General features: G+C 41.8%; 1 protein-coding gene across 1 annotated transcript in view; it reads right to left on the bottom strand.

The window, feature by feature from the left end:
• Nucleotides 1-11,953, bottom strand: part of COL25A1 (collagen type XXV alpha 1 chain) — a 351,459-nt gene extending 339,506 nt beyond the window's left edge. The window contains exons 1-2 of the mRNA XM_069459052.1: nucleotides 11,657-11,953; nucleotides 10,497-10,566 (exon numbers count right to left, since the gene is read on the bottom strand). Of these exons, the coding sequence (XP_069315153.1) occupies nucleotides 10,497-10,566; nucleotides 11,657-11,953 (367 nt within the window). The remainder of the gene's footprint in view (nucleotides 1-10,496; nucleotides 10,567-11,656) is intronic.
• Between the last annotated feature and the right edge of the window lie 1,180 nt (nucleotides 11,954-13,133).

Below are 13,133 nucleotides of genomic sequence, written 5' to 3' on the forward strand. Positions count from 1 at the left end.
AAAAAAAAAATTGCTCACCAAAGCTTGATAACTTGTACAATTCCTGTCACTCTACTAGGTGTCCTACAAGACAATTGACGAAGGTGTTTCACTTGGCCAAACCACTGTCCACACTAGCTACTCGTGCAGTAAGCAAAGAGCATTGCTGATGACAGTGGACGTTCATTTCAGCGGGAGGTAGCGTACTGGCTTTCAGATTTTCTTTCATAGTACTTGTCACCGTGTGGTTGTAGCCAGATTTACACTTTCTCTGTGAAATGTATTGCATATTTCATTCACCATTGGCTAAAATATTGTTAATTCCTAGAGATTTTTCCTGTTATTATTTAAACATAGATGTACAATTCATGTATTCTCATTGTGCTGTCAATTTAAATTTCAATGTAACAGCATTTTTACATACAACCAAAAGTTAAATCAAGTAAGAAAGTCTCAAAGACCTAAGAAGCATCTTTAATAACTTTCTCACAATATAGATTTTCTATAAATAATACAATTTAGGGGAAAGTTATTTTTCACATACTACCTTGTGAACTAAGTAGTAACTATTAGTCAAAAAACCAACCAACTGCTTTAAATAAATACATAAAAAAGCAATGGAAGCCAGGCAGGGTGGCTCACATCTGTAATCCCAGCACTATGGGAGGCTAAGACAGAAGGATTGCTTGAGGCCAGGAGTTCGAGACCAGCCTGGGCAACATAACAAGAACTTGTCTCTACAAAAAAATCTATAAAATTACCCAGGCATGGTGGTGCATGCCTGTTGTTCCAGCCACTTGGGAGGCTGAAGCAAGAGGATCCCTTGAGTCCAGGAGTTCAAGGTTACAGTGAGCAGCTACACAGTGAGCTATGATAATGCCACTGCACTCCAGCCTGGGCAACAGAGTGAGACTCTGTCTCTTAAAAAAAAAAAAAAAAAAAAATCAATGGATTGCTGTAACTTGGTGATAAAATCCCATATGAATATCTAGAATTATATTACAGGTCAAAACATAAAGGAAAAAAATTGAAAGACATAGAAAATTGTCATTAAAAAAACAAGAACAATACTATGACTTGAAAGCTTAAAAATATAAATGACTTTTTTAAAAAGCATGTGGTGAGATGTTGACCGTCTAATGAATGGCAAGCTCAGTCAGTTACACGTTGTATTTCCCCAGCTTTCCAGCTCTGCTATTATTCCATCACCTTCTTTGCCAGCATACTACATACACCCCACGAAAGAGACAGTATTACATTAATAGCCATTTCCGGATTCCATTAATTTTAATAAATAATATTACTACCATCATTTCTAGCAATGCTTCTGGTACAGAATTTTGAAGACAAGTTCTGTGTTGAAAAGTGTACGTTATCTCTAGACATAGCGGCTTGGATGACACTGGAGATTGGACTTTTAGTAATTTTCGGACAGTGTCCTATGGAGTCCTAAGGTTCTTTGAAGATGCCGCAGGGAAAGAGGTGGGCAGCAGAAGGAAAGCACATGTAGGGTTTTGGCCTCTGTCCTCTCTAACTTCCCAGGTCAATCAGTGTTGCTAACATTGTATTCAATTTCATACGCTGGAGTTTCTCATAAAATTTCATTTTTTAAAAAGGTTCAGCCTCTTTAAGAAATGTGATAAAACCCCTGAACTAATTGACCTCCAAGATATGTATTAGCTTTAACGTGCTATGGCTCACAAAGTTCTCAGAGAAAATGTTTAAAAGGCATGGGGTGAGAATATCAGTGTATGGAAAGAGATGGACCACAATAAAAGTCCTCTACCAAGCCGAGCTGTCAGATCTTCATTGTAATTACCATGAACTTTCACAGAGAACCTCCTATACAGAGCTCTACAATAAGCCCTAGAGATACACAGATACAAACTGGAGTCCCTGCCAAGGAGCTCATAAATGAGATTGGTAGAATTGGACCCTAGACCCCATTCCCTTAGGAAGTGGGATACAGTTATACCATGAGACCCATTACCAGTTACCATGTCCGAACTGCCCATGAAGGTCCTGTGATCCTTGGTCCACTTAACCCACTTGACTCCCAACCATCCTCAGAAAAGTAGTGATTTAAGAAACTCACTTCCATCTGAACTTTGTCTACTCTGACCTTGTGCCCTAATTCATTCAGTAAAAAAAAAAAAAAAAAAAGATTTTTAGTATTCCAAAGTTCACTTAGAAGCCCTAGAACTTGCCAGCATTTCTGGCATGACTTTAAAGTAAAAAGGTTGGTTTTTGGATGTGGTTTGTGGAAATCACTTTTATCTTATGATCATATCACATACATATCTTTAAAATGCTGGCTACAGTTGGAGCCTCTGAGACCACAGACTGGAGTTTCATAATTCCTGGAAGGGTAATACAAACAACTTACCTTTGATAGCTCCCAGAACTGGCCTAAGACAGGAATGTTGAGTAAGAAAGGTATCATTTTTCCTGGCATATTTAATTATAGCATTTTAAAGATCAGAAATGGAAGTATAATATAGAGCTATAATGGAGAACTCCTCTGGCTCCCAAACTATATTCCAGAAGTATGTAACAATAAGAACTCTAAATTACCAGGCTAAGTATGATGGTAGAGAGAGATGATTCTGAGAGGTTAGGGGATATGGATGGCTTTTTCTTCCCATCCTTTATGCTTTTTACATGGGAACTCTTAGATAAAGAAAGGAAAAAATAGATTTTACCCCTGCCCCAACCAGCTACTTCTATGAGGCATAGTCTGACTCTCAACATAACCATAATGTACAAATTAGAGCTGGCTACAACTCACACAATTTACTCAGCCACTTAGTCTAAATGTGAAAATTGTATTTAAGAATGTCCTGACCACATTTCAAACACAGGAATAAAAACTTTGTGTACATAGTCTAGGACACTAGAGCTCCTACAATCTAAATTATTAACGTCCAAGTGAACAGATACAATTTTGGCATTTCTGGAAAATAAGGCCTACATCTACTACACATGCCTTTATAGCAAAAAGACAGACTGAACAAAAAGACTAAGGAACACAATATGAGGAAAAATAAAGAATGCATTTCAACTATCATGTGGCAATCGAAGTTGAAATTGAGACCCCCAGATGAAATGATGTCAAAAGCATGATGGTGATTCCAAATGATTCTTACAGGATTCTGAGAAATTACCAAGTGTCTGCACAAAATCCCCAACTGGTAAACTCAATTACACTCAGGCCATTTATTCTAGTTATTGGAATACCAGCCTAAAGTTCTTATGTTTGCATTTATCTACTAAATGAACTTTTTAACTAATATAAACGTGAAATTTACTAGATTTTTAAAAATATCTTAAGGCTCTAGCCTTCAAATATAGGTGGAAGAAATTATTTTCTTTCTCCAGGAATATTTGCCATTGCAAAGTCAAGTGATAGAAGTCAGCTAGGGATTTAACTGGGAAGGAGCTGGCAGAATAAAGCCCCACCATTCAGCTCAGTCCCTCCTCCTTGTGGTCACAGAGGGGAGGCGCCTGCCACCTGGTGGCATTTCCTCAAGGAATCCTATCATTTAAACGACTTACAAATACTCATTTGGAGAAATATATGATGCCAATGAAAAGTGCTCAGTTTTATGCAGTGAAATAGGAACACTTATCACTGTTGGTGAGAATGTAAATTAGTACAACCTCTATGGAGATCAATATGGAGATTTCTCAAAGAACTAAAAGTAGATCCACTATTTCATTCTGCAACCTCACTCTAGGTATCTACCCAAAGGACAAGAAGTCATCGTATCAAAAAGATACCTCCACTCGTGTGTTTATCACAGCACAATTCACAATCATAAAGACCTGGAATCAACCTAAGCACCCACCAATTGATGAGCGGATTAACAAAATGTGGCACATGTGTACTTGGAGTACTAGTCAGTGATAAGAAAGAATGAAATGATGTCTTTTCCAGAAACTTGGATGGAACTGGAGGTCATAATCCTAAGTGAAGTAACTAAGGAACAGAAAAATAAATGCCACATGTTCTCACAAGTAGAAGCTAAACTATGGCTATACAAGGGCACACAGAGGGTATAATGGACATTAGAGACTCACAAGGGAGGAAAGTGGGAGGTTGGGGGATAAAAAATTACCTGTGGGGTACAATGTACACTACTTGAGTAATGGGTACACTGAACGCCCAGACTTCACCACTATACAATACACACATGTAATAGAACTCAACTTGGCCGGGCGCGGTGGCTCACACCTGTAATCCTAGCACTCTGGGAGGCCAAGGCAGGAGGATCACTCGAGGTCAGGAGTTCGAGACCAGCCTGAGCAAGAGCGAGACCCTGTCTCTACTAAAAATAGAAAGAAATTATCTGGCCAACTAAAATATATATAGAAAAAAATTAGCCGGGCATGGTGGCGCATGCCTGTAGTCCCAGCTACTCGGGAGGTTGAGGCAGGAGGATCGCTTGAGCCCAGGAGTTTGAGGTTGCTGTGAGCTAGGCTGACGCCATGGCACTCACTCTAGCCCGGGCAACAAAGCAAGACTCTGTCTCAAAAAAAAAAAAAAGAACTCAACTTATACTCCCTAAATCTACTAAAAAATTTTTTTAAAGTGTTCAATTTTAATTTGTAACTGATTTCCACTTACTTCTGCATCTTGCTTTTCCTCATTTCATCCTTTTTAAAAGTCCATTTTGAAATACTGCTTCTTAATTGCAAGACTGCTAAACAAATCCCCAATGAAGCAGTATCTATGTCTAAGAATTGAGTACACAGGCATGCCATAGTCATTTTGAACACAAACTGGGGAGGAAAAAGTGCTAAATGTCATGGTGCATTAAACCACTGCATGGAACTTCACCCACACTGGCAAACCAGGGAGGGTGGGGATGCTTCTATGTTTAGCCGTCACATACTAGACTACAGCCTGCAGCCCAGGCTGACTCATACATTGTTTTCACATTCTCAGCTTCCATCAAACCACCAAGTAATGTTTATAAAGTGGTAGGATGGAATAAAAATGTGTTTTCATGATAGGTTTTGGACGGTTTCCACTCCAGATAACACAGATTGATGTTATTTGGGTAAGTGTCTAGTGAGGTCCCCCCTCTAGCAGGAAATGCCCCCTCCCCAGCAGGCTGCAAAGCAGTCCTGATTCTGGCATGTTTCCCCACCAGCTCTCCGTTCTCCCAACCCTGTTGATGGGAGGACGCCCTTCTCCATTCCCAGCCCTAATCCTGACATCCAGATACTGTTTTCGTTGATGCCATGTAGTTGATTTTGCACAATTACAAAGCAATCGGAAGCTCCGTAGGCTGTCATGACCCTGGGAGTCTACTTGTACCTGCACATAATTCAAATGAGCTAGAAGGAATTAAGCTCTACGTAGAATTTATACCCTTCTCTTAAATAATTTCCAGATCAAGGAAAAGCAGAATTACCAAGGTAAGAAAGAGAAAAGAGTATTTGAAGAATTAGCTTCATAATAACTTACAGGCAGGGAAAGCAAAAGAGAAGTTAAGAAACAAGAAGATTGCTTCAAGAGGCAATTTGTCCTCAGTCCTTTGGGTGACAGGGAATTTTGCCAGCTGTCACTACTGGACCAACTAAAAGTGTTACACCCAAACTGCTGTCCTCATCAGGATTGAAACAATTTAACACGAATGCTTGAAGGCACCCGGATGTCACATTGTATTGTTTGGCCTTATAAGAAGAGGGGAATGCCTGCTATTCTCATTTAAATAATACGTATAGCGTTTTAGTTTTTTTTTTTATCATTTTTTTCATGTCTGAAACGTATAGCGTTTTAATTTGCTTTCTTTCTGCAAACTGTTTCTGACTATTCTTTTCCTGACATAATTGAAAATCTGCACATTATTGTTCCCTTACTTAGTGCACTCTTCAAATTCATTGTGCAATGTGTTAGAAAAATGTACAGCATAAGTGAAAAACCACGTTAGTAAGAAATAAAAGTTTTATATGATAAAGTAAATTTATGTTAACAAGATAATTGAAAGGTTCTTATACAAAGGGTATACAACTGTAAAGCTACAGTTAACATTTATTTCCACCCCAAATTGAGAAGATGCCACAAAGTCAGACACCAGGGGATATATCATTCACATAAATGTTTTTGTTTGTTTTTTGTTTTTGTTTTTGTTTTGAGACAGAGTCTCACTTTGTTGTCCAGGCTAGAGTGCCATGGCATCAGCCTAGCTCACAGCAACCTCAGACTCCTGGGCTCAAGCGATCCTCCTGCCTCAGCCTCCCAAGTAGCTGGGACTACAGGCATGTGCCACCATGCCCGGCTAATTTTTTTCTATATATATTTTAGTTGGAATTGTACTTTTCTCTTTTTTTCCCCCAGAGAAAAGAAAAAGAATCCTTAGTATTTACAAAAATGGAAGAGATTTTGGTCATGTGCTCCAAAGCACACTATACTTTTTCACAGTTGCACTTATCACACCTGTGAATTCACATCACTTTTAAACAAATGTCTGTAATCCTCCCTGAAATATAAGCTCCATGAGGGCAGATACCAAGCCTGCCTTGTTCACTGGCACTTTCCTAGTATCTAGTATTTGGCGTTCAACCTGGAGAATCGACCAGTGCCCTTCAGAATCATTCTTGTCCAGCACTCTCATTTTAGAGATATGAAAATAGATTCTGTAAAAGTCATTCTTGGAAAGGACTTGCCCCAAATCATACAAAGTGTTAATGACAAAGCCAGGATTACAACTCTGGATCCTTTATTCCCCATTTACATTCTCCACCCATTACACCACAGAGGTTCTTATATCTAATACCCTGGGCAAGCAACACTACTGATGAGTAAGATACACAAATCTTTGTGATCTAAACATCTTTTGGTTGGCTGCCTGGCTCCCAGTGTTCTTTATCAGTTGGAACATAGAAACCTTCCCATAAATATGGCTGGTTTATGCATACTTTATGTAGGATTCCAAGAAAAGAACCCAAAACAGAACTCTACAGCCATAGCAAAGAGCCAACTAAATCTCTCAAGTGAGAGTTGAATTTTACAGAGGCCAAACCACAGATGCCAGCTGAATTTCCATGGCTCAGCTGCTGCTAAATCAAATATTCTGCTAAACACAGCTTTAATTTGTATGGGCTTTTTAAATTATTATTTTGGGGTTTCTTTAAAGCAAATATTTTAGAAAATAGAGCTTCTCTTTAGCGCATGAAAAAAGTAAATGTGAATTTTTAGGAGTTACAAAGATGATCTAAAACTGAATCGTGGTTGATGGTTGCCCAACTCTATAAATTTATTTTAAAAATATTAAAATGAGCAAATACTACAAATTATAGTATAATAAAGCTGCTAAAATAAGTCTGAAAATGAGTCATATAGTTAAACTACTTCTTTTTGTAAACACCTGGCATTAAAACTGTAAAGATATTCTTTAATATCCCCATGCTCTTTTAAGCCCAGGTCCTAATCACTTCAATCATGGCTTACCTAAAAGGTCAAAAGTTTTCCTTGCAATTTTGGTAAAAATGATCTTTGAGACTGATATAAATATCTATAAAGAATCAATCTTCGTTGATGTAGCACCAAGACATATTGACTAGTATGAAGAATTTGCATGAATAATCTATAGATATATTTGTTTAATTAAGTGTAGTGTTCTAGTCCAAAATTTGCCATTAATTAGGCATGGAGTTGTAATCAAATTACACAACATCTCCAGGTCTCAGCTTTCTCCCCTATTTCATGTGTCTCTGTAGACCAGACTAAAGGCAAGTAGTATATAGTACAGTAAAAAGAACAGTAATTGTTATCATCTAATGAATGGCCAGCCACTAATATGCCAAGCTGTTTAGGTAAATTATCACCCTGTGAGGAAGGTATTATTCGCCATTTTTTGCAGATAAGGAAACTGGAACATGGAGAAGTTTATCAGTTTGACCAATGTCACAAAGTTATTCCATAGCAGATCCAAGATTTCAGTCTAGAATTACCCAGTTCCAAAACCTGTACTCATTCTCTATTCCTCATTAGACTTTGGACTTTTGATTCTGTCAGATGTGGGCAGGAATCTTGACCTTGCCTTTACTATATTAACTTAATTACCTTTTCTGAGTCCTAATTTCCTCATCTGTAAAATGAGATTACTAATACTTAACTCTCTGGGTTGTTGTGAAAATTAAATAAGAGAGTACATCCCCTACAATTAGAAGTCATTCAAGAAATAGTCTTTGTCATGTCTCACCCACAGAAGTTCCTTCCTGTGCATTTAAAAAAAAAAAATCTACAAATTCTTTGATTAACTTATAGCCTACCTGGATAAACCTCACTGGGACTGAGTTCTGTCGAAAGCAATTAGCGTGATCACAAACAACATAGCATTACTTCTTTGCTATCAGTCCTTGGCTCTGTGACCGAAACTGTCATCAAGAGTGTCAACTTCAAGGGGTGGGCATCTGTCCACAGGAACTGAGCTGAGGTCACAGACTTGTCTCACTCTGCCCAACAAACAGATGTCTGGGTGACAACTCTTAGTCACTGCAAGCCAGGGTTAGAGCCAAACCAGGTGGGAAGCGCTGTATCTCCTTATTAATCCTCTTGGCCAGCCCATTCATTCCCTAAGACAATACCTCACTGAGCATAATTCAAAATAACTAGCTTTTCCCAGGATACGATTTTCAACATAATGCCTTTATTTGGATAATATCTGATTATTCCACAGGCAAAAGGGACTGTTTCTTTAACAGTGGTTTGACAGCAAGAAACCTGCTTGGTTCTGTATACTGGGACGCACACCTTCAGATGTTTACCTTGCAAGTAGCCAGGTAAAAACTGAGGTAATGTGGAGCTCTAGTGGTGAGAAGGAAGTAAAGCAACTATTAGGGAGAGCCAATAAAAAAGCCAAGCAAATCACCATTCATTATTAAATCAACATGCTAAGATGAAAAATGTTCCAAAATAATCTTCTAAGATTATTAATATAAGGTAAATTCTAAATGTAATAGCTTTCTTACAGACTACAAGTTAGACTTCAGTAACTAACCTATGTGAAACATCATGAAGCAATTGTATCCTCTCGAAAAACAGAACTCAGTGTTGCTGTTGTCACTTTTCTATTTTTTAGCAAGTTTACTAAGAATCGTATTAATTAAGCACTAGTTATTTTTCACACAGCTAGAAAGAATGCTATATACAAAAAAATGCTAGACCCTAAGTGGTATGATCAGTGAAGTCCTGTACCATCTGTCCTGGGAATTTAAATAATCCCTCCAGGCTGATGAGGTGCCTGTGAATTAATTCCTGCACTAGAAAAGTGCCTTCCTTGAATATCTGACTTCTGAGGTCTTTCCCAACTTAAAACAACTAAGAATGAAGTCTACAATGTCGAACATTAACTCTTCGTTTTTCTGGTACCTAAAGTGTATGTCTTCTCAGTCAAAAGAGCTTCATGTGAAAATACAGTTCCATTCTGGTCAACAATGTAACAGAATATAAATAGTAACATTTATATAAGGTACAACCTGGAGTTGACATTTAAAATTGCTAAACATGGTGCCTGGTTTAGCTGTGTCAAAACAAGTTATCATGAAGGGAAAAAAAAATCTCAGAATATGAAAAAAATACAGAAACTAGCTTTTCTATATATAAGTAGCTAAGTATCACATTCCTGGATATTAAAGAAAATGAACAGACTCACTACCGTGAGATGATGAAAGAAACTAAAATGTTCATAAATGCATTAACAATGTTTATCTGCTTTCCAGTGGCCATATTCCAAGGGCTTCTAAATTGTGAGGTCTGTGGATGACTACCAAGCCTCAGAGGTCAAAGATTTAATGACCACCCAGGGAACTTTACTCATGATGTTCCTCTTCTCCATCCTTCCACTAACATGCTGTCCTTAACACAGTTCCCTGAAGCTGCACAGAAAAAAAAAGGTAAAAATATGAGCCTTTTCTAAAAAGTCACCGAGAATGCAATAGTCTATAATGGGAAGCTCAAGTAAAGAACTAATTTCCCTTCAGTTCTTATCTTTAACTACAGGATTGGATACAGAACCTTTTTGATAGAATAGAAAAAGAGCAGGAAAGGAAGTGAAGGTGCTTTACTAACGTAATTGTATGCCAAAGGGAACCAAAAAAAAAAAAAAAATCCTGCACTACTGCAGTGTTGGCCACCAGGGAATTCAGAATCTAACAGTTCTACAGTCCATTTCACCAGACATTAAGATAATTTAATAAACCTGATGAATATTTTTCAATCTGTGAATTCAAAGAAGTTTGTCTTTGCACATCATCATGCCTGTATTTTCCTTGGTGATCATCTCTATCTCCTTTGCTTTTCCATAACACACAGTGGTATGCTGCTTAAAATAATATTTAGGGCTTTTATTTGCCATCCTTTTCACTGAGACATGTTGATTTTATTAAAGCAAGTTGGGTCTGCATTCTTTCTTTACTATTATTATAGAGAGAGTTGACAGACACAGGACCTTTGTTTTCAAGTGCTCTGCTCTGGAGGAAACCTTGTTAAATAAGTTCCATTTTACCTGCTGGGCAGTTACACTCGGAAGGTGCTTCTCTTGCGATTCTTATTTTGGCCATATGGTCATAGGATTTCTGTAGGAAAAGAAGAGGTATTAACAATCATCAGTAGCATTATAGAGAAATGGAGTCCTTAGGGACTCTGTCCACAGGCTCGATTTACCAGCATTCGATAGCCTGCATAACTAATATTTACATGCCTACTTGGATTTTAGTCAAAATGTAACTGTGCCCAAACACAGCTTCCAAAAAAAAAAAAGAAAATGACCATTGACGTGGTATCAAGATTGCTGGGTTTGTATAACATCTTTCTCCATTCTCCAACTATCACCACTCTCTCCCTCAGCTCAAGCACACGCAGTCCATGCGTAAAGCCGGCACTAACATGTTGCAGTTAGTATAAAACTGCAACTGCCAATATTGCATACATGAAGGTCAACAGTCAATATTTTATACAGGGAGGTTAACTGCTTTATCACGCTGTGCTGCAACTACTGACAAACAGCCTCCTTGTTGGAAGAACAAGAGCCAGAAAACCCCCTAACTCTAGTCTAAAGGTGCCCTTAAACATAACATGAATTCCTTTTAACTCTCCACTCGAATGAGTCTGCATTCATAAACATCCCTGGCCCTGCATCCTTTACCAAAAATAAAGCTACTTTAAAAAAAAAAAATCAGACTGTTAATACGAAAATATTCAACGTGTGAAGTTATTGATTTTTAAATACATGGTGTTATTTCACTTTTAAGGGGGATTACCTTTTATATATTAACACCACCTACGGCTCTGACCTTCTCCTAACCCATGAAAGATACATTGTGTCTGCAAGAAACATTCTCCACATAATTGGGAGAGGCTCCTATGCAACTTCAGAAAACTAAAAGGACATAAAATACCCCGTTGCCATTCTCGCCACCCTTCCCCCTTTTAGACGTTTATATGCGTTTGGCATGAAACACGCAGGGAGAGCGAGGGACGATGACAAAGGCAGGGATGGCACCATCAAGGCACGTGCATGTGCCAATATATGCCACGGTCCGTGCGGATCGTCACCCAACGCGCGCACACGGCCACACCAAGTGTGCATTCGGTGAGGGAGGGCACACACGGAATCACGCCTGTGCACCACGTTCTCCACGTGCAAGACACGCCAGCCCTTCACACCTGAGCCAGAAGTCGCTCCACTTTCTCTTGCACCATGGCCTTGAGCTGATCCGCGGGATCCGGCAGCAGCCGAACGGAAGGGGCCCCTTTGGCGGATTCCAGAGCAGCGATCCTCGCCTGCAGGTCGTTGGTTTTCACCCCCAGGTAGAGACAAGACATCAAGGCCACCACCGACAGGAGGGCCGCCAGGACGGCGCACGGGGTCACGGTCCGGGCACAACGCTGCCCGGCAGGGCTCGGGTCCTTGGACGCGGGATCCCGGGCCGCCCCCTTCCCCGCGTGCTTCTTCACCAGCATCGTGGCAGGGTCGGCTTCGCTCCCGCCCTCTATCGCCCCCAGTAATCGCGAAAGGAAAGAAAAAAGGACGATCCCTCCAAAGTTCAGCCCCTGTGGCCGCACAACTTGGCGGCGGTCAGAGCCGGGGCGCGGAGATGGACCCCGCTTTCCTCAGCGCCGAGAGCGGCGGGCAAGCAGCATCCTCCGCGTCCTCCTCGCCTCACAGCCCGCGCGAAGGGCACCCTCCGTCGGCGGACGTGGGGGGCGACGGGGTAAACACCGAAATGAAGCCCGCTCGGACAGCTCCCCCGAGTCCCCGAGGGCAGACACCGCTTCCGAGGCGCCCGAGAGCGCAGCGCAGGGTCCGAGCGACGCGGGCGAGGCCGCCGCTCCCCTCGCCACGGGGCACCGGACCTGTTGCGTCCGCTAGTTTGCCTGATGCCACCGATTCGGTGTCTCCTCACGCCGCCCTGTCTCCCACCTGGATGCAGCTCGGGGCAAAGAGGCTGAGGGAGCCCGCGGGAGCCCGCGGGAAGGCGGCGTCCCAGGGGGAGAGGACGGAGGAAAACGAAATGCAGCCAAGCGGCGGACGCGAGTCGCGAGGCCGAAGTATCTCCTCAGCGCCGCGAGCGCGAGCCTTAAATACCCTCCGGGATGCTCGCGCGCGCGCGTGTGTGTGTGTGAGAGACTGTGTGAGCGCGCGCTCGGTCGCGACGTCCCGCCCCCGACCCCGCCGGCGCCCGCGTCCGGCCGCAGCTCCCGCCGCACAGCGCCCCCTCGCAGGCAACGCGGGCGCCCGCCTCGTCACCGTAACGCGTTCACCTTGGCCCGCGGGGGACCCTGCGGGGGCGGGGAGCTTGGGTGGGAGCGGAGCGGGAGGTCTGTTATTAGCATAATGTATGCAAATTGCCCGGAGCGGCCGCCGTGATTGGACAGGAGCGTGGCGACCCCTCCCCCTGCGCGGAGTAACTTAAGGGACCCCTCAGACCACCGCTCCGGCCTGGGCCGGGGGCCGAGGCGGGGTCCGCGGCGCGGAAGGCGCTGTTTGGGCTTGTACTGACTGAGCCGGCGCCCCCCTTCTTTATCCCGGTTAAAAATGGAGAAATGGCCTCCGGGAGGGAAGAGGTGAGGCAGAACGTTCTATCTCTCCTGATCTTCCCTCAAATGCAGCCTTCGGAGCTCCCCTCATGCCTCACTTTCC

This window comes from Eulemur rufifrons, chromosome 26 (genome assembly GCF_041146395.1).
Source record: "Eulemur rufifrons isolate Redbay chromosome 26, OSU_ERuf_1, whole genome shotgun sequence".
In the NCBI taxonomy this organism is placed as follows: domain Eukaryota; kingdom Metazoa; phylum Chordata; class Mammalia; order Primates; family Lemuridae; genus Eulemur; species Eulemur rufifrons.